Raw genomic sequence first — 22194 nt, forward strand, 5'->3', positions numbered from 1 at the left:
GAAGATAACAATATATGGATGAACAACTTATTTATTACAGTTAGAGCGATGTTTCAGTGTAGGTTCTTACACCGTTATCAAACAAGAGAAGTAGGTTCTAACAACACCAAGCAACAGTTGTCCATCCGTGTATTGCTATCCTTCCTTATAGCACCGACGTCTAAATGTCTCTCAAAGAAGGTGTGTACACTGTTTGTAGAGAAGAGGTTATAACAAGAATAGTTTATGTTGGTGGTTATAGGAAACATTTAGTCAGAGTGACTGAGTTTGGTTTTACGCCGCTTTTAGCAACATTCCAGCAATATCACGACGGGGACACCAGAAACGGGCTTCACATATTGTACCCATGTGGGGAATAGAACCCGGGTCTTCGGCGTGACGAGCGAGCGCTTTAACCACTAGTCACATTTAGTAAGAGGCAATTACTGACACACTGGTGTCTGTGTAGGTGTGATGGGGTACCCAGCCTCCGAGGACGCCCAGATGTACAGAGATATCGCTGACGTACTCCTAGACGGGGATGACTTCTGCACCATCAACTTCAAGAAGGTGTCGTACGACACCACCAACGGTAGCACTATTTACAACAGTCTAACTGCCGGTACGTTGCGAGGCTCAGGTATACTGCCTGATTAAGTTACTTCTAGCTCTGAGAGAGTGTTCAGCTGTTTACACGTGTCATTAGTGTGTGAACGGACTTTTGAACCGGTTCTCCAGTAGTACACGAAATATCAACTATATCCCGTGCACCTTGTTCGTGAAACATACAACAAATTTAACAAATTTGATTCTAGCGAAAAACATTCTCCAAATAGTCACATGAGGCGATAATTATGTTCATGGCCCCCTACAGCCGAATATATTGTCAACAGTTCGCAAACATTACTTATTTTGCCAGACCTACGATCGTGAAGCTTTCACCAAAATAGAAATAGTCGATATTGGTGAAAAGAACAATCTAAATAGTCTTTAATTACTTGCTCATGCCATTTTGGAGGCAAAGCCGAACTATCAAACAAGTCATGTAATTCATGAAAACATTCTCCACTGAAATTGATTCCCTCAAAAATCGAGAAGGTTTTTGCCACTTTCCTAGCCTTTTCGCTGTACAGGCTGAACTGACGACCACTTCAGAGGATCTCAACTGACCAGTCTGATTCTATCACGTGCAATGATGGTGATACATTCCCGGTGTATCCATTTAAATCCATATTCCCAACACCTGCATCTTCAAACCATACATCATGAACTCATCTTGCATTGGGAGGAACAATTTTCAGAAAACTATTTGATAACCTCATTCTGTCGTTTCACCTCTGCTGATGCTATTGTGTTTTAGCCAGAAGAAATTCTGACAACCAGTTCACCACCGTGACAATCGGTCCTTATATAGACATGTTCACCTCGAAGTATGTCATCATTAATCAACGTCACATACTGACGTCATCAGCCGGTCAGAGGGCGAAAGATTCCGAGAGTGTAGTCTCGATACTTCCGGAACAACACAGTCTATCCGTTGCTGTGGCGACCATTGCCAAACGGTTGAAATGGAACAACGTCGCCCTTCTGTCCCAAGGTTAGTGCTTTGTGACACCGTGGGTCACGCTCTTGTAACACCTGTCGTTATTGTAATTTCAATGCATTAAATTGTCAAAATACATTTTAGATTTATTTTCAGGAAGTGCTTGAATTTCCAATGCGTTATATTCTAAATATGGCTTATGATAACAATATCAGGACATTTGTGTATCTCTGATCTCCACACCTCAATTTTAATATCTCCGAAAGAGATGGGTCTTGAGATGAGCTTTAGAAACACCAAGTGAGGGAGAGCATCTCAGATCCTAGGGAAGAGAGTTCCAAAGTACAGCTGCCGCATACTGAAACGTTCTGGCACCAAATGATTTCAACGTATATGAAGGAACACAAAAGAAGAACTGATCAGCAGAGCATAGGCTGGCAGACAGATGCTAAAGTTATAGGTTGGAGGAGATGTCTTGTGAACAGCCTGGTTTGTCAGTGACAGAATTTGAGACTGTTTTATAGGTTTATTTACAGCGAGTGCTTGTTGACAACGATTTGCCAGGGACACCTGTCATATGATTTTCAGTGTCATATGTTTTATAGAAATAGGTGTTCGCTTTCTACAGTGTTAAGTGCTTGCTGATATCGAAGTGCAATGGCATTAACACACCTGGTGATATTTCGAAAATCAGAGCATTATATTTTTTCAGAGAATTCTCAGCTTTTTTCATGTTATGCTTTCCAATGAATCGTCATTATAACTTCGTTTTTAATTACTTAGCAAAACAGTTCTGTTCGATTACACAAACAATCATTGATACAGTCTGCAAACTGTGGATTGTAGGGATTATTGATATCAATCCGTTCTGTCCTAAAGGTTCAACTGAGTTAGTCAGCAGCTTTGATCATTAAATGTTACGCTATTGTTATTGTCAAACTGACGTCCGAGGACCCTTGTATGTTGTTGCTCAACGGAGAACATTTGTGCAATTATCATTGTGCCAGTTGTAATATCTAAACATCCATAGAATTCACGCCAAAGATTGAAAAGGCTGTTTAGAAACAAAAACATAAGTTGATATTGGTAAAAAGAACAATCATAATAATACATTAAAGAGGTTTTGGTTTACTGAATCATATGTGACAATGGAACCATGGCTTAATGCTCATCCCGTTGGCGCCTCGGTATTGGTTTAGGTATTGCCGTTTGATAACAGACATTTCTCTAGAGACAGGTCTGCTATTTGCCATGTGGAATAACATTATGGAGAGAGTCCCTGTGTCTGTTATCAGTATTTGATTAGATGCTGAAGCAGTAATATCAGTAGTAAATTAACACAAATAGAGCCTAGTGTTGGTCCCTTCCTGCATTCAACACGTATTAAAGGTAGATTTGCTATCGTGAAACGTTATATTATAATATCCTTATATACTAGAAGGCAAAAGTTTTAAGTGACGCACAAACAAAAGAATCAGTGTTAAACTTTTACTGTCGCGAACGAATTGTCCAATAGACCATATTTGCATATGCAAACGAGCCACAACACGAGATGAGCCAAATGGTATTCCTATTGATGTTGAATCGAAGAGCAGCGTCACGCTGTGAAGTACCAGACGAAAGCATGCCTATAGCGCTCCATCTGGCATTGTCCCAGAGACGTGGCATGTCCAGTTTGTTCCAGAACGATATATGGAGACGGTTTTATAATTCTACTCTTCTTAAGAATGCCATCAGTGGAAATTATGAACGTGTGCTTGTCTGGCCTTTTAAGTGAATATTCCATGTTACAATAACTTTTACCTCTGAGTATATTTCAGTTGTCAGCCATAGGTCCATAGTGTTTGTGTTAGTGGTCGGTAGTGGGTAGAACATTCTGTTAACACAAACTATTTCAAACATTTTCAACTTCTCAACATGTTTTCTCACCACACAAATGCGGGTATAAATGCTAGTTGTTTGTTATTTTAAAAAAAATCCCCATACATTTAAATATCGTGATTAAGAGCGGATACCTCAAAAGTAAATATCTGTAAAGCGACATCGTTTACCTATTGGCCTTTCGCAGTTCATCCAGTAACTGTCCAAACTGGCATGTGTTAAACTTTTGCCAGTCACGTTGGGTTTTTAGTAGGGGTGGGTATTGCAGCAAATATTCATATTGCGATATATTGCGATGCGAAAGCATGTATTGCGATATGTATTGCAATATATTGCATGAAATATTTTTAAACAAAAAACTACTTATAATCGAGTTAATGCTTGATTTATATAGTAAAACTCAACAAAATCACTATGCTTGATTAAGCTTTAATAACAACTTTTACTCATGATCAAATAAAAAAGTGAATAATATTTGGCACAAATGAAACAAGGAAATATCCGAAGATTTCCGAGTGTTACGACGATTTCCGAATGCAAGTCAAAATACCAGTTTTCGATCAGCGTATCGCAATACGTATCGTTTTCATGTCTGAACCGGTAAATACCGGTAAACCGGTTATATTGCGCAGCCCTAGTTTTTAGGCTGATGTCGCATACTTTGTGTTGTTCCACAATCATGTTGGAGAGAAGGTTTTCAAGGAGCTCGAAAAGGTGTTCGTAACTAATGTCATACTTCATGTTTTTTGGCAGTCATGATAGTAAGAAGAGTGTCAAAGTGCACGAAAATGTGTTCACAGACTGATGTCATACTTCAAGTACTTTGCCGAAGCAAACTGATTGAAGGATTAATCTTATTTGTTCAGTGTTGTTATTGGCAGCACCAAGTTGTTAACTTTCAAGAGTTGTGCAAATATTTGATCATATTCAGTGGTTAACTCCACACAGATCTTTGACATGTGCCACAGAAGCCGAGGTTGCCTGTCAAAAATTTACTAATTACACGTTGCGGGTTCGAGCCCTCTGGTACACATTTGTTTACAAATTATGTCAGTCGTTGAATGTTAAAATTAAACAGTTACTTAAATATACAAACTGAAATGTAGGCACAAGAGAATGAAGGTATGTATAGTTGACAGCCGTTAGACTTTTCCTGAAAATTATGGATCGTTTTTTTTTAATTGAATGAAGTGTTGTGTATCCAACTGATCAGTAAAGCCATGTCGTATGCACAAACATTGCGACAGTTGAGTGTGCAAGCTGTTTAACAGTGCAAGATGTTGTGTCTTTCAGACGACTTTTCCACAGTGTTGACACTGGGGATTCACGGTATTGATGTGTCCCCGATCCGGCTTCCCTCTCGGATCGCTTCGGATGAGGATGCGGAGCTCGTGCACAACCTGATGGGACTCCGGGCGTCTCAGAAGGATCGTATCATCCTTCATTCGTCGAAGCGAGACACCGTCACACATGTTATGAGAGCTGTGAGTTCATTTGTGTTAGCTGTGTTGTTTGTTTACACAGCAAGCACAAAACCCAACAAAACAAAAAAAACAAAACGCCGAAATATTATACCTATTTGGTGGCGGTCTGTAAATAATCGATTCTGGACCAGATAATCCAGTGATCAACATCAGGAGCATCGATCTACGCAAATGGGATTCGATGACATGTGTCAACCAAGTCAGCGAGCCTGACCACCCGACCACGTTAGTTGCCTCTTACGACAGCATGGGTTGCTGAAGACCAATTCTAACTTGGATCTCCATTGGTATGTCTATAAGTGGGTGTACGTTTTAATGGTTCAACGTCTGTGTGTGTAACGGGTTTACTTCTGGTCTTGTTACTTCGCTTATATGACGACACCATACAGAGAATCCCGTTGTCAGATTGCCATGAGCCAGTGTCAGGTCACGGGTCAGATTGCCATGAGCCAGTGTCAGGTCCCGTTGTCAGATTGCCATGAGCCAGTGTCAGGTCCCGTTGTCAGATTGCCATGAGCCAGTGTCAGGTCCCGTTGTCAGATTGCCATGAGCCAGTGTCAGGTCCCGTTGTCAGATTGCCATGAGCCAGTGTCAGGTCCCGTTGTCAGATTGCCATGAGCCAGTGTCAGGTCACGGGTCAGATTGCCATGAGCCAGTGTCAGGCCACGGGTCAGAACATATGTTTTGCATCGATAAAATCTCCTGAAAACTTGTTTAAACGAACATCAAGCTGAGATACTGATGCCGTGCTTCAAGTGACGAAAACAGTCACTACTCTGTTATATTTTCAGGCCAAAAGACTTCATCTTCTGCATCATTCGATCAACTGGTTGGTCGACTACCCGGTGAGTATGATTGTTATTCAATGAACACAAACTATAACTTATTAAAGCGTGTATATATTACTTGTTACAGAGAGATTGCATCAGGCCTAATGTTTGTCACTGATGCATCAATATGGAAATGTCTTCTGTACAAGAAATTTGGAGATATTTCTTGCTCATTTCTCTTAGCACGTGGGGGCGGTGGGGTAGCCTAGTGGTTAAAGCGTTGGCTCGTCACGCCATAGACCCGGGTTCGAATCCCACATGGGTACAATGTGTGAAGCCCATTTCTGGTGTCCTCCGCCGTGATGTTGCTGGAATATTGCTAAAAGCGGCGTAAAACCAAACTCAGTCAGTCAGTCAGTCTTAGCACGTGAAATCTGCTTACATTTACATAGTGATTCTCACGACTTCCAAACAGGGAAACACCGTAACTCCCATACCTTAACATGGACTTAACGTAGTCTTAGCGCTAAGGTTATCTTGTCGGGTCAGTATTCTAAGGTGCAGTTATATGATATGAATGTACTTTGCACTTTGCTCAGTGTTAACTGGAATCAACTTACACTTCCATATGCTTCGTTTGAACTCACTCTACACTGTTATCAGTCGTTGGCCGGTGTTCCTTACTGAAACTATTCGTCTTTAAGGATTTTGAAGACATCATCAACGACGAGAAGTCATGGCCCGGCACCATATTTGGACTGCAACTACTACGGGAGAAGAAGGTCCCAGAAAATGTGTCACGTGAGCGAAGGGGGATGTTGTGAAGGCCAAAAACTTTCTTTTCATGAAATGTTTAAATGAAAAAAGTTACAGGTGACTTAAATGCTATATGGCCACACAACGCTAAAGTTTGTTCCGGTTGTAGTCCCATGCAGTACTCAGCTATAGAAACTACGTAAATATTTTTCAATTCCACGGTAACTCTTAGATGTTAAGGTCCGAGACATTATCCATTAAATACACGCCTAAGATCGACTACCTCATGTGACATCACCATCTGAACATAAGGCCAAATACCCTTTGGTAGATCTACGTTGGGTACTAGTATATAGGACAACATAGCACAATAGTTATTAAAGTACAGCTTACTGTATTTCAATGTCTGTACCCAATGGTGTTCAGAGATTGCCAGGATGCGCAGCAAGACGAGACTTGAGATGGGTCTGGCTGTGGATGTCGTGGGTCTTCTACGGCATGTCCTTCACACAAAGAACTGCAGGAAGCAACCCCCAGCTGATGACGTCATGATCGCGCGAGAATTCAATCACACTTTGGCAAAGGTTGGTGGAAGACATGCATATAATATATCATCCATCTTCACTGACTTATACAGCCGAATATGGTTTTAAAGGTCGACCCTGTTTGTGATCTTGATATTGACTTATAACAAGTATCCTCCCATTTCTCTGACATAAACAGATTCTTTCTAAGGTCAGCTCTGTAACCTTGACCTTGTGACCTTATACAGCCGAATATGGTTTTAAAGGTCGACTCTGTTTGTGATCTTGATATTGACTTATAACAAGTATGCTCCCATTTCTCTGACATAAGTAGATTCTTTCTAAGGTCAGCTCTGTTACCTTGATCTTGACCCACAACGAGTCATTCCACAGGAAATGACACGCTCAAGCCCTTGATACGTCATAGTCCAGCTTGTACAATGATTTGTGAGTGTTAATTATTGTCGACTCCATTGTTTGGACTGTTACTGAATGTCAATAATGCTCTTAATCAAGATATTGCATATCATTATGCGAGGTCTGTTAGCTAAGTGACCAAAGCGTTCGTTCTCAATGCTGATATTGATTTTGAACCGTAAAAGGGTTAAAGTGTGTGGCACCAATTCTTGGTGTCTCTGCTGGAGTAGCTTCGTGGGTGAGGTGAGTGAGGTGAGGGGAGGTGAAATGGGATTTAACGTCGTACTTAAGAATATTTCGCTCATATGACGACGTGCTTGCGTGTGGCTGCTTATACTAGCCCAGACTTAAGCTGGTTTTATAGTGCTAGCTCACTGAGATACCATGCCGCAGTTAAGCATGAATACCCCACTCAGACACATTATACTGACTTCGAGCCGACCAGTCCTTGTTTTACCCATAAATGCCGAGCGCCAGGCAGGGACCAACAAGTACCATATTTTAACGTCTTTTGGTATGACGCGGCCGAGAATCGAACCCGCGACCTTCCGTTCTACAGGCGGACGGTCTAACCACACACCACAGGTGCGGTCAGTAGCTTCTTGGACTACACAACGACATATAAATACTACATACCTGTAACCACCTCTGTGGGGTAGTGGACAAAGTGTCTGATCAGAGAGGATGGTCGGTGCTGGGTCGCCCTGGGGCGGTGGGGTAGTCTAGTGGTTATGGCGTTCGTTCGTCACGAGCGACCCGGATTCGAATCCCCACATGGGCACATTGTGTGAAGCCCATTTCCGGTGTCCACTGCCGAGATATTGCTGGAATATTGCTAAAAGCGGCGTAAAACTAAACTCACTCACTCGGTCCCCTCTTGCATCATACAGTGAAAAGTAGTACTTATACCCTACTTGTTCTTGCTATTAAGAATCAAACAAAGACTTGGCTGTGTGTAAATCGGTTCCGGTGTCACAACTGCAGTTTACACACGTGCGTGCACGTATGTGTGAAATGATCTTGAATTACACTCTATTTCAGCATGGCTAACGTCTATCCCGTGATAATGTAGGAAGTATCATGAAGCCGTGTTTGTTTCTATTTCAAATATTGCTTTTCTACAGGTCTCTCCTTACCAGGGGGCGCTGGGGCAGTACATGTGGCACAACCGTGACCGCAGCAACTACTCCGTCGACATTCTGCGCTACAGACAGAGTCTGAAAACGGTATCTGGTAAAAGCTGTATATTAATATTGACATGCATGCATAATTGTGACGACAAAAAGATAATAATATGATTATGCACTATATACTACACACTTGTTCTCACAAGGTTACAGACCCGTGAAAATCGGGGTTAGAATTGATCTTCGGCAACCCATGCTTGTAAGAGGCGACTAATGGGATCGGGTGGTCAGGCTCGCTGACTTGGTTGACACATGTCATCGAATCCCATTTAGGCAGATCGATGCTCATGATGTTGATCACTGGGTTGTCTGGTTCAGACTCGATTATTTACAGACCTCCGCCATATAGCTGGAATATTGCTGAGTGCAGCGTTAAACAACCAACCAACCACAAGATTGCATCATTATTACTGTCAATGGATCAGTGGACTCTCCAATGCCATTCTCAGCTCCCTGGGGAATATAGGAAGCGCTATGATGTCAACTATCACATTGCGCGGTCATTTTACTGTGTTTCAGTTTGCTGCTGGGTCTAATTGAACGCTCCAAATCGTCAAATTAGATGAAAAATTTACTTGATTGTGTTACAGGTGTTCAAACTCTCTGCCATTAGAGTTATCTGTAGCTCCAGTGTACCACGTCTCTGTATAAAGAGTTAACTTATATTAATACATAAAATGTACAGTATCCAACTGTTCCATTTGCCATGCATTTAATGAACATTAAATGCGTCCAAAATGTTCATTGATCAAGCTGTTGGCCTATGTAAATATATACTATCCCAAAAAGAAACGCATAGACCAGAAATCTGTTGCGAAAATGTTGTATTTTCAAACATGTATAACTCGTCCACAAATAGACTTTAGTGCATGAATTTTTACATCAGTTTAGAAGAAGGAAATGTCTATACAACCAAGGGGATACTCTTAGATAACGGAGACGTTGAGCGCGATGGTGACGACGTAGCACAGTCCCGACGTCGGGTCTCCTGGCTATCAGTCCAATCTCTCTCAACCTGTTCCGTACAGTTTGACCGGATATCCTCCGAAGTTCAGGCACCCTGGCTGCTGTGCTCTCACCCGTTGCAATACGATCACGCAAATGTAGTACTCGGATGTACCAATCTTGGGCTGCAGTGGTGACTCGAGGTCTGCCTGTACGGGGAGGGTCATTTGTTGTACCTGTTTGGTTGTAACGAACTGCAATCCGTGATATCGTGCTCAGACAGATGATTGGTATTCTCCAGTGTGCATTCTTTCAATGGCGACTCCTTCAAAACGAATGCCGATTTCCGAAAGTAATCTGTATTGTTATAGCCAGACAGTACATGCTCTTTGCTGCACATTTTCAACTGGACGGTGATTTTTGTGGTGTTGTGGCGATGCGGTTATAATCCATGTAAGAAATCTCATCAAAATCAGCATTTTCAGGTAAAGTCGATTTTTTTACTTGTGCAACTGTGTAAAAATCATGTTATCAACACTTTTGTTACATATTTTGACGATTGCATTGAACACAATAGGTAATTAATAGGTTTTTAAAACTCCATAACGCCTATGCGTTTCTCTTTTTGGATAGTATATATGAACTTTTTATGTGATGGAAAACAAAAAATACCCACAACTGTGCGAATATCTTCAGTACAAACAATAAGCCCAAACTGGTCATTGGTCAAATGACACCAGTTCTTGACTTGCACAAATCCAACGTCTTAATACTTAGAACAACGTAAAACACAGATAAAGGTATATTATTAACAGTCTACTTTAAATTTATGGAGGTCTTCTCGAGTGTAGATCTCCGGTTCTGATGAGAGATGCGGAGAAAGTGACATCATATCCTCTAACCAGTAACCTGTAACCGACATCGTGGCTGAAGGTTTCTTGTATTTTATCTCAATTGTCCTCAACACTGTGGAAACATTAGCCCCAGTGGGATAAACACATACTCCACTAATTAACGCTCATTGAGAAATAGGTAAACTTGTTCTTTCTTTAAGCTATATTTATAAAAAAAATCTGCTCCGAAACAAAGCGACTCGACTTACTTGAAATAAATATAAAGACTTTAAAAAGGGTTCTAAACTTTAAATGCGTTAATATATAAATACAATGGGAAACTAAATGAAATGGCCCAACTAAATGATATTGTCTACTGTATGTATATTCCCGAGGCAAGTTAGTCAGCTTCCTCTTATCGGGGGGCCGTGGGGTAGCCTAGTGGTTAAAGCGTTGGCTCGTCACGCCGAAAACCCGGGTTCGAATCCCCACATGGGTACAATGTGTGAAGCTCATTTCTGGTGTCCCCCCACCGTGATGTTGTTGGAATATTGCTAAAAGCGGCGTAAAACCAAAACTCAGTCAGTCAGTCCTCTTATCGGGAAGATGATCCGATACTAAAATATGATCTGTTGACCTTGGTTTCTTTACCAAAGAGATACCTGATTCTGACAATTAAGGTCGGTGGGGTAGCCTAGTGACTAAAACGTTCGCTCGTCCTGTAAAATGACCCGGGATCGATCCCCACACGGGTACACGGCGTGAAGTTAATTTCTGGTGTCCCCCGTCGTAAAATTGTTAGAATAATGCTGAAAGCGGCGTAAAACTAAACTCACACACTCTCTCACGCTAAAACCAGCTTACACATTTATGTACTTTGTATTACAGGTTGGGAAGTGCACTTTCAGCAATGGTACGGCGAAGATTCGGATGAAGAACGCTACCGTGTATGACCGCACCAGCGGAGACAGACAGTGGGTCGAGAAACTGAGAGTCGTTGCTCGTTTGGTAAGCAGGGTGCCGCTGTACGAAACAACCTTAGTGCTAAGACTAACTTAGTCTATGTATGGGAGCTACGATCAACTTAGTGCTAATATCGCTTTGTACAACGGCACCTTAGATCAACATCCGGGCAAGCAGACGAGCAAGAATAGGGAATCGTCAGCAGGAATCGAGAATGGTGTAAACTATTTGAGTGAGTGAGTGAGTGAGTTCGATTTAACGCCGCTTGTAACATTATTTCAGTTCTGTTAGGGCAGGCAGAAAGTCCGGTCTCATTCAGGCCTTAGTGTTTTACCCCTTTGGTAAAGCAAACGAACGCAGATGTGGCATTGACAAACGTAAACCGATTCTGGCTTTTGAATCCACTATCATAAGTTTCCGGTACACCTAAGGGTTGCAACTCAGCAAGGCGAAGTAGCAAACTTGAAGACATGGTTCGTACCGAGTGCTAAAAAGTATGTAACAACCTGTAAAAAGGTTATGGAAAGAACGCATGCACTTGAAAAAATGATTTCACCAAACGTTATCAAACGTTATTTCGAATTTATAGCAAGAATTTATCAGCAGACAAGACAGCCCTCGGAGAAGTCTGTGTCACAGTCCCTTCCGCTTCGCCCCTTCTGCAATGCTAGCAAAGCTAAGGCCATAAAAGTCTAGAGTTCCTTAGGTTTAGAATCTCCCATCTCACTGGAGCTCATTGTAAAACGAATTACTTGTTTCTTTGAAAATTAAATATATTCAGAGACTAATCGGCTAGGCACGTGTAACTTTTAATTACGAACACATTCTGTAATTCTTTCCGAAGAACAGATCGGATTTGTTTTCAATGACATACAATCTAACTCTGTGTCCTCAGCGTGAGCCCTTTGTGATGAAGACCTTCGAGGGGAAGTACGAGGGTTTCAACGTCGACCTACTGGAGATGATCTCCAAGAAAGTCAACTTCACGTATGACATCTACGACGTGGAGGAGGGTGCCCACATCAACAAGTCAGACACTATGGTGACGGAGCTCCTCACCGGGGTATGTCAGATAATGTAACCATTGATTGACTGGTTGATTCGAGTTTAATGCGTGAGTGAGTGAGTACGGTTTCATGCCGCTTTTAGCAATATTCCAGACGGGGGACACCAGAAATGGGCTTCACACATTGTACCCATGTGTGGAATCGAACCCGGGTATTCGGTGTGACGCGAATGCTTTAACCACTTGGCTACCCCACCTCCCCCGATTCGAGTTTAAAACCGCGTATTGGACGGACATTGCTGAGTATGGCGTGAAGAAACAAAATAACGATCATTTTTTGCTGTATATCAAAGATAATGAGCTTTGAAAAACATATTGTTCAGCACCTAAGTTCATAAGCAAGAAATGAAGCTGCCAGCTGAAACATTTTTAGACAAAATCTCCAAGCTCCTCGCAAGATTTTAAATGGTCGTTCCTAATTAACCGTGGTCCATTTTCAGAATGCATCCATGGCTGTGGGGGACCTGGAGGTGACGGCCGAGACGGAGGAGGTGATCGCCTTCTCCCACACCATCCTCTCCACCACCGCCAGCATCCTGTCCAGGAGGGCCACCAACACCAGGACATATTTCCTCTTCCTCGGACCCTTCTCTATGGGTACAGCTCATTCAACCTTCTGGGTTGCTGGAGTAGAGATCATTCAACCTTCTGGGTTGCTGGAGTAGAGATCATTCAACCTTCTGGGTTGCTGGAGTAGAGATCATTCAACCTTCTGGGTTGCTGGAGTAGAGATCATTTAACCTTCTGGGTTGCTGGAGTAGAGATCATTCAACCTTCTGGGTTGCTGGAGTAGAGATCATTCAACCTTCTGGATTGCTGGAGTAGAGATCATTCAACCTTCTGGATTGCTGGAGTAGAGATCATTCAACCTTCTGGGTTGCTGGAGTAGAGATCATTCAACCTTCTGGGTTGCTGGAGTAGAGATCATTCAACCTTCTGGGTTGCTGGAGTAGAGATCATTCAACCTTCTGGGTTGCTGGAGTAGAGATCATTCAACCTTCTGGATTGCTGGAGTAGAGATCATTTAATCTTCTGGGTTGCTGGAGTAGAGATCATTCAACCTTCTCTGCTGGAGTAGAGATCATTCAACCTTCTGGATTGCTGGAGTAGAGATCATTCAACCTTCTGGGATTGCTAGAGTAGAGATCATTCAACCTTCTGGATTGCTGGAGTAGAGATCATTCAACCTTCTGGATTGCTAGAGTAGAGATCATTTAATCTTATGTATTGCTGGAGAAGAGATATTTCAATCTTCTGTTTTGGTGGAGTAGAGATCCTTTAACCTTCTGCATTGCTGGAGAAGAGATTCTTTTACCTTCTGTATTGGTCAATCAAAGATCCTTGAGCCTTCTGTATTGGTAAAGTAGAGATTTTAGAACCTGTGTTAGTAGAGTAGAGACCCAAAACCTTCTGTATTGGTGAAGTAGAGACCATTGGACCGTCTATACTGACGAAGTAGTTATCAAATACCCTTCTGCAGAGGTGAATCAGATACCCTCTAAGCTTCTGTATCGGGAAGTAGATACCCTTTAACCTTCTGGATTGGTCAAGTAGAGATAATTGAATCTTCTGTTTTAATGAAACAGAGATCAATTAACTTTTGATCTGTATTGGTGAAGTAATCTTCTAGTTATAAAGCAGAGATACTTAATCATCTCTGCTGTTGAAGTTAAGCTTCTTCGGCGTTCTTGATTTTGTGAAGTAGAGCACATGTAAGATTCTGATTTGTATATCTAATTAGAGTTGGAGTCATAATAGTCAGTGTTTCAGTTTTGTCATGATTAGTTGCATATACTTATCCAGGTACACAGGTACAGATCACAGTACACGTATGTGTAATTATTCCCTCTGTAACCTCGTCTTCGTTTCTTCTAGGATTATAGCTATGAGCACACAAGAAGTGATCTGTAAATTTCGATTTGTAAATTCCGAATATATTTGCATTTAACGTTATTTTTAATCTTTAAAAGGCCTGATCGGTGAAGCCAAACACGTTACACTTTACTTCTTTAAAAGAATAGTTTAGTTATGTGTTTACAACTTTACACACATTATAAAGACAAACATGAGCAGAGAGACTTTACCTTGGAAGGTATGAAACTCAATAGATAGGCCATACCGCATATGCGGGACTGCAATAATCTTCACTCTTTGTCACCAGGTTTATGGTTCATGATCCTGGGGTTCATCATGGTGGCAGGAACCGCCTTGTACACCATGAGCCGGTTCGACTACACCCAGGAGAACAGCGAGCAGAGGTTCGACCTCAAGGAGAGTATGTGGTACTCAGTCAATGTGCTACTGCAGGTATGTATTTGTAGCAGACGACGTAGCTTGACGATGCCATTGCCTGGTTTGATTTGGGCCGTATATCTGCCTTTCATTTCAGTTGAACAATTTACTTGCCTTTGCGTGTGTTTGTGAGGTGTGCCACCGGTTGGGCAGAGTCATCACTGTTTGAAAGTGATTCATACACACAAGCGAATGATATAGTCAGAATTGTACAATGGTGTATCAACGCAGCCAACATAATGTTTACCGGATGTGTCAGGGGTATATGGAAAGGGTTTTGTCGCCTCTGATTACCAGAGGTAATGTATGGTGTATCAACGCAGCCAGCATGTCAATGTACGAGGGCGATTCCAGGATATGTTAAGATGGTGGTAGAGCTGGAACTAACACATACCTCATCAAAAATAAGACATGTGATCATCAGACCGACGAACTTTTTTTCCACTAGTCCTGTATAGTCAAAAGTTCTCGATAATGGACATGTTCCAAGAACTCTATGATTATGCCCATGTATGGACGCCTTCGAAGACTACTGATATATCTGTGTCTGTAACAGGTTGAATGTAGGTTCCACAAGTCACATAATGTCCATACTTCCAGGGCACAACAGAGTATTCCCCCCAGACGACGTCCATGAGGACCATCATCGCCTTCTTCTGGTTCTGCGTCCTCATCATCGACGCCGCCTACACCGCCAACCTGGCCGCCTACCTCACTCTACAACAGATAGATAACAGGTACCAGACCTGCTGTCACAAATCTTGAACATACAAATTCCCATTTTACTTGGCATCAGTTTACAAATCTTGTATACTCAAAATAGGACATGTTTCTCCGGTTCATTGAGAAAGTCAAAAAGATGTTATGAAAAAGGAGGGCGGCGCTTATGAATGCGACCATAGTACTAATACAATTGAAAGTTTATGTTCAGGAAGTGGATTACGATCGCTTTGATACTCTAAGAGAGTGAGTGAGTTTTGTTTTACGCCGCGCTCAGCAATATTCCAGCTATATGGCGGCGGTCTGTAAATAATCGAGTCTGGACCTGACAATCCAATGATCAACAGCATGAGCATCGATCTGCGCAAATGGGATTCGATGACATGTGTCAACCAAGTCAGCGAGCCTGACCACCCGATCCCGTTAGTTGCCTCTTACGACAGCATGGGTTGCTGAAGACCAATTCTAACTTGGATCTCCACGGGTATGTCTATAAGTGGGTGTACGTTTTAATGGTTCAACGTCTGTGTGTGTAACGGGTTTACTTCTGGTCTTGTTACTTCGCTTCTATGACGACACAGTACAGAGAATCCCGTTGTCAGATTGCCATGAGCCAGTGTCAACCAAGTCAGCGAGCCTGACCACCCGATCCCGTTAGTTGCCTCTTACGACACGCATGGGTTGCTGAAGATCAATATTCTAACACGGACCTTCACGGGTCTTGATACACTAAGTATCACAATGAGTACATTATATGGCAGACTCGCCACTGGCTGAAACTCTTTGGCAAAAAAAGTTCTACAACAAAGTATTTAAGGATGTTGCTCTGTCATCTGAATCAGTCAGAATATTCTCAGTAAATGTCTACTGGAGTCTGTACATCATTAACAATTCCTCTATGTATAATATGCATAATATAGACAAAAGTACATCTGTCATCTTCGTCAAGTGTAGCATTTGCGTCAGAACATTAGGGAAATCCAGGCACACTACCGTTCATCCACCTCACTTCCTGAAGCATCCACCGGAGAGCGGAAGGTCGCGGATTCGATCCCCGACCGCGTCATACCAAAAGACGTTAAAATATGGTACCTGTTGGTCCCTGCCTGGCGCTCGGCATTAATGCATAAAACAAGGACTGGTCGGCTCGGAGTCAGTATAATGTGTCTGAGTGGGGTATTCATGCTTCAATGCGGCATGGTATCTCAGTGGGCTAGCACTATAAAACCAGCTTAAGTCTGGGCTAGTACAAGCAGCCGCACATACACATACACACACATGCACGTCGTCATATGAGCGAAATATTCTTAAGCACGACGTAAAACCCAATTTCATCTCACCTCACCTGAAGCATCCTCCCCACACCTGTGACGAAAATTGATTCTATGTTCATATAACTATGGAATCACTGGCTTTATCTATAACAGTGTATGACTTTTCTGAAAGTATGGTGCGTTAATGTAATGTCATAGTGTATATGTACTATTGGACCAAATATGACATATGCTGCATGTATTATCACAGGATCCGAACAGTGTATGACCTGGCCGGTCAGACGGAGTTGCTGTATGGTGTGAGGATGAACAGCAATCTGATGACCTTCTTCGAGTAGGTAACCAGACGCCATTGAGGCCACTGTACACTGTTAGCTGCAAAATATAACATTGGCAGAGTTGTCTCCCTTAGCCAAGTCACCATCAACAGGTCGTGGGTTCGAATCCCAAATTCGCCCGACATTCGATCGTGATTCTGTAGTCACCATCCTTTTAACTGGCTTATGACTGCCCGGTTTTCGCCATGGTAGTATCTACATGGACAGAAAAAAACACTGCTTGTGTTAAGGATAAGATATGAGAATGATTAACTTTATTTACAATGAGGAAAGAGCTTCGGTGTAGATTGTAACACCGTTATAAAGCAAGTGCGTTGGCTTTCGTTATCAGTGACAATGATCCCGTATGTTGCAAACACTGCGGATGTTTTCAAAAGTATATTCATTTTCTAGACAAAGCATGGGGTTTTGTTAAATCTGTTTTCAGCGAAATAAGTAAACAAATGACCAGATGAATGACATAATGTTATGTTGTTCTTTGTGAAAGCCAAATTGTATAAATTGAGAAAACCTTGTTTCCGGGCTTTGGTTAGTTTCAGATAAATACAGGGAAAATGCTACATTGCTAACAAATGTGTGTACTGTGAACGCCATCCGACTTCATCATTGTGACATTTTTCCGGTTTTAAACAAAAAGAGAGGATAATTTGCTGGAGGAAAACCTTTCCCTTTTGGAGACTTAAACATGAGTCTTGCCTCTTTGGGATATTTCCCTGTTTCTGATTTTGAACCGTTGCAAAATAAATGATAAGTTGTTAAATAAAGGAAATATTTGTATTTTATGAAAGGACTGGCTGAGTATGGTTTTACGCCGTTTTTAGTAATATTCCAGCAATATCACGGCGGGGGACACCAGAAATGGGCTTCACAAGTTGTACCCATGTGGGGAATCGAACCCGGGCCTTCGGCGTGACGAGCGAAGGCTTTAACCACTAGGCTACCCCACCGCCCCTTTTATGAAAGGAATGATAAATGGAATTGATTATTGCTAATTGCATGAGATACATAGAGACATCCCATGCCCATCCCTTTCTCTGGAACCTGGAGTCATCCCTGATAGTTAGTGATACTAATATTATCGTTTGCCTATTTTGCCTTTTACACACAAATGAAATATGTTTCTTTGGATAAGGTTAATCTTTGGCGTACGTCAACTATATATTAGTAGGGGCAGTGGGTTCAGCCTAGTGGTTAATGCGTTCGCTCATCAGCCGAAGACCCGGGTTCGACTCCCCACATGGGTATAGCCCATGTGTGAAGCCCATTTCTAGTGTCCCCCACCGTGATATTGCTAGAATATTGCTAAATGCGGCGTAAAACCAAATTCACTCACTCACTATGCATTAATAACAGGCAGTTTAACCATAATACCTCTGGTTGCAGAAATGCCAAGGAAGACCCGTATGAACGTATGTGGGCATTTATGAAACTGGAAGGCACGTTGTGGTCTGACACCGACATGATCATCCAGTCGGTTAAGGAAGGGAAATTCGTGTTCATTGCTGAGAAAGTCGTCAACGACTACTACGCATTAGGTCACTGTGAACTGGAGTCCATTGAGCAGAACTTTGCTCAGAAAGACTTCAGTCTAGGCTTTCCACGAGGAGCTCCTTACAAGGACGATGTCAACAGAGCGCTGCTGTCTCTGAAGGAGGAAGGAAAACTGGACACGCTCATTAAGAAGTAGGTCTATTAGATTGGAAGGCGTTAAAACCTGCAAACAAACTGTTGGGCTACAGGTTGTTTCAATGCCAAATGACAGAAATATTGCTAATCAAATTGGCCTGAGTATAATTGGTTTCCTGCTCACGGGACTGGTCATGTATTGCAACGTGCGTTAAATCGACTCTTATTACTGTGTTGTGTGTGGTTTCGCTGAACTATTTTTTAATGTCATTTCATTACGGTTCAAGTGATAATGTTTGGCTTTCTGATACCGAGTTATTGTAACAGCACAGAAAGGTTGCTCTGCAACACATTACCTCGGAGAATTCAGGAACTACGTGATCATTTGTATTCTTGGGGATTGCAAGATACACGTACAACAGAATTCTTTCAAAAGAAGCCGATGTGAATCTCGGAAGTGACATCACTATCATTAATGTCAGTAACTTCCAAAATATTGTTCTTGCGTGTTTGTAATTTGATTGAAAGATTATTTTAGCGTTGGTTCAACAATGCAAAATGCGATTCCAGGGAACTTAGGTCAACAGAAATGCTTTGATATGGATAGAATGGATAGAATGCATCCATTTTGAAAGAATGTTTGTGCTACAGCTCAGTGTTTGTTGAGATGTGACTGTCGATTTCAAGGCCTTTTGTGTGCATGCGCGTGTGCGTGTGCATGTGTGTGCGCGCCAAGAACTATCCATAATTTCGGACTGTGGCAATCCAGACTTTCCAGTTCATTCGAGCCTTGAGTTGGACTCATTACAATATATTCTCTGGGGTCTGTGAGCCAGACCTATTATTACTTCAGGAAGCCGTATTTCTTCAAGGTATGTTTCCAGTGCATGTTTGTATGTATACCCAACGCGTGAAGATCCGGGTTAGAATTGGTCTTTAGTAAACCATGCTTGTCGTAAGAGGCGACAAATGGGATCGGGTGTTCAGGCACGCTGACTTGGTTTGACAAAATGGTATCGTATCCCAAATGCGCCGTTTGATGCAGTTGATTACTGGATTGTCTGGTCCAGACTCGTTAATTTACAGTTAGAGCAGGAATATTGCTGAGTGCGGCGTTTAACAACAAACCATCTATAGTCTGTTTGCAGTGAAAACGTACCGATGAATTTCACTCTAAACAAAAAGGTAAATCGATTAAAGTGAAATTCAGATTGCGAATCCTCATAATTTTACCTTGCCAATTGAACATTCAAATCTCAGAATGTTATTCAACTTAGGATAAAAGTTGTTTAACAAACGATCATAGTTTCAAATCGCTATTATTGGTTTGTATTACAAGGGGGTATGCACTTTAAATGAAACATCGAGAACAAGTAGTGTTGGTTTAAGATAACGCTCGCCACGTACCGCACGTGCATTTGTTTCACTATTCCATCTACTGCACTCACCCCCTTGTAATACAAACCAATAATAGCGATTTGAATCTATGATCGTTTGTTAAACAACTTTTATCCTAAGTTGAATAACATTCTGAGATTTGAATGTTCAATTGGCAAGGTAAAATTATGAGGATTCGCAATCTTAATTTCACTTAACTTGATTTACTTTTTTGTTTAAAGTGAAATTCATCCGTACGTGTTCACTGCAAACAGACTATATTGCATGTATACCCGGGTATTTCCTCTAAGACAAGGTCTTTGTTCAGATGGTGGACTTCCCGTAGCAACTGCACCACCGACACGGACACACGGTCAGTCAAAAACAAGGCCACCAAGGAACTGGAGCTCACCCACATGTACGGCGTCTTCATGGTGCTCGGCGCATTCGTTGTCCTCGCCCTCTTCGTTGAAGTCATTGAGAGGATCCACATGTGTTTCGAGGTCAGGAGGAAAAAAAAGGTGAGGAAATACTCCAGAACACATGGCACACACACACGCACACGCGCACGCACGCACGCACGCACACATATGTATGCATGGTGAATATAATGGGGAGACAGCAAGTAGCCGTTATATGAGAAAATGCCCATATTCTATATTTCATGGGGCCAATGGGGTAGTCCAATGGTTAAAGCGTCCGCTCGTCACGCTGAAGACCCGGATTCGATTCCCCACATGGGTACAATGTGTGAAGCCCATTTCTGGTGTCCCCCGCAGAGATATTGCTGGAATATTGCTAAAAGTGGCATAAAACCTTACTCAGTCACTCACTGTATTTTATGGGAAATACATTGTCGGCTTAATAGTCGGCATTATATTGGAAATCCGTCAAAACATATTTAACAAATAACTGACTGACTGACTGACTGAGTTTGGTTTTACGCCGCTTTTAGCAATATTCCAGCAACATCACGGCGGGGGACACCAGAAATGGGCTTCACACATTGTACCCATGTGGGGATTCGAACCCGGGTCTTCGGCGTGACGAGCCAACGCTTTAACCACTAGGCTACCCCACCGCCCCTTAACAAATAACGAATAATTTATTGCCAAAATATGTCTCTCATGATAACTTAACTAAGTACATTCCTAGAACTATCAGCTTCCGTGGGGTCGCCATCAGAGGTTGTTATGCGATTTTGAAACTTTTGATTTTCAAACCGGTATCTTTCCAAACCTCATTTTTCCCCATGCCTGACTCGCAGGAGAAAGACGTGAAGGAAGACCTGCAGAGACCGACGACGTTGAGCGAGGGGTTCCTGCCGCAGGCTGTTGATGCCGCCGTCGCCGATATTGACAAGAAGGAATACTGATATGTTTATTGATCGCTCCACAAATGGCAAATACTATTGTCTTTTTCAATATGCTTAATGGATAGTAGGTAGGCCTATTAGTTTTTTACGCGTCTTTACAGGTGGGACGGTTTGTAATTGAGAGAGAAGTAGGCAAATACATGTCAAATAAGTATGGGATATGTTGTGATATCTGCACTATCCTGTTGCGAAATTAGCCCGTGCAATGGTCATGCGGTCGCCATGAGCAAAAGTGGTGGACATTGTGACAATATATCTGAGGAAAGTGCTCGAAACTCCCTTGCCGATTCGTGGAAATCTTCCTGAATGGAGTTCATGATTATCAACTGACAGTTAACTGTGCCTAGTCAAATTGACTAAAGTTTGTGAGAAGTTGTTAGACTACATGATAAACGTTGACTGTACCCAATGTTTACTTGATAATAGACCGTAAACGCAAACAGGATACCATATTATTAGCAAGTTCCTCGTACTTTAACTATAATAGTTCAGGGCAAGTGTACTTTATTACACTATACATGGGGGTAGAGAGGACTGTATTTCTTAAGTTGTTGAAATTAACACCATTTAACATAAATATCCACATGTATATTCAATACACCACTCAATACAACACCCAATTCTTTCACATTACTGCAAGTAATCATTACAGATTAACTATAGTGAAAAACTGGATTCTTAACTTCTTTTGAGCAATATATATCAAACAAAGAGGAAATGTACAGGGTGAGACACAGATTCTATCATATTACCGCATGTCCTACAGTACAATGGCATCCATACAACAAACATATATATAGGATGCATACCAAACATTTTTTCTATATACAGCAGCTTAGTGAAT

General features: G+C 42.0%; 1 protein-coding gene across 1 annotated transcript; it reads left to right on the forward strand.

The window, feature by feature from the left end:
* The first annotated feature begins 456 nt into the window (after window positions 1-456).
* Window positions 457-21350, forward strand: LOC124287927 (glutamate receptor ionotropic, kainate 2-like). The gene is made up of 16 exons (XM_046724417.1): window positions 457-619; window positions 1340-1576; window positions 4697-4887; window positions 5496-5556; window positions 6321-6458; window positions 6840-6997; window positions 8479-8580; window positions 11208-11327; window positions 12178-12345; window positions 12789-12945; window positions 14510-14655; window positions 15241-15377; window positions 16885-16968; window positions 18356-18655; window positions 20304-20496; window positions 21243-21350. The coding sequence occupies exons 1-16, from the start codon at window positions 484-486 to the stop codon at window positions 21348-21350; spliced, it is 2436 nt and encodes an 811-aa protein (XP_046580373.1). The 5' UTR covers window positions 457-483.
* Window positions 21351-22194: the final 844 nt, after the last annotated feature.

This window comes from Haliotis rubra, unplaced genomic scaffold, assembly GCF_003918875.1.
Source record: "Haliotis rubra isolate DU_JTF1 unplaced genomic scaffold, ASM391887v1 Scf409, whole genome shotgun sequence".
Classification (NCBI taxonomy): Eukaryota; Metazoa; Mollusca; class Gastropoda; order Lepetellida; family Haliotidae; genus Haliotis; species Haliotis rubra.

Excerpts from the sequence above, each read along its gene's own strand:
- LOC124287927 (XM_046724417.1), top strand. The coding sequence starts at position 484 with ATGTACAGAGATATCGCTGACGTACTCCTAGACGGGGATGACTTCTGC. Across the intron at positions 12,346-12,788 it reads TGACGGAGCTCCTCACCGGG|AATGCATCCATGGCTGTGGG; the intron begins GTATGTCAGATA and ends GTCCATTTTCAG. Across the intron at positions 15,378-16,884 it reads CTACAACAGATAGATAACAG|GATCCGAACAGTGTATGACC; the intron begins GTACCAGACCTG and ends GTATTATCACAG.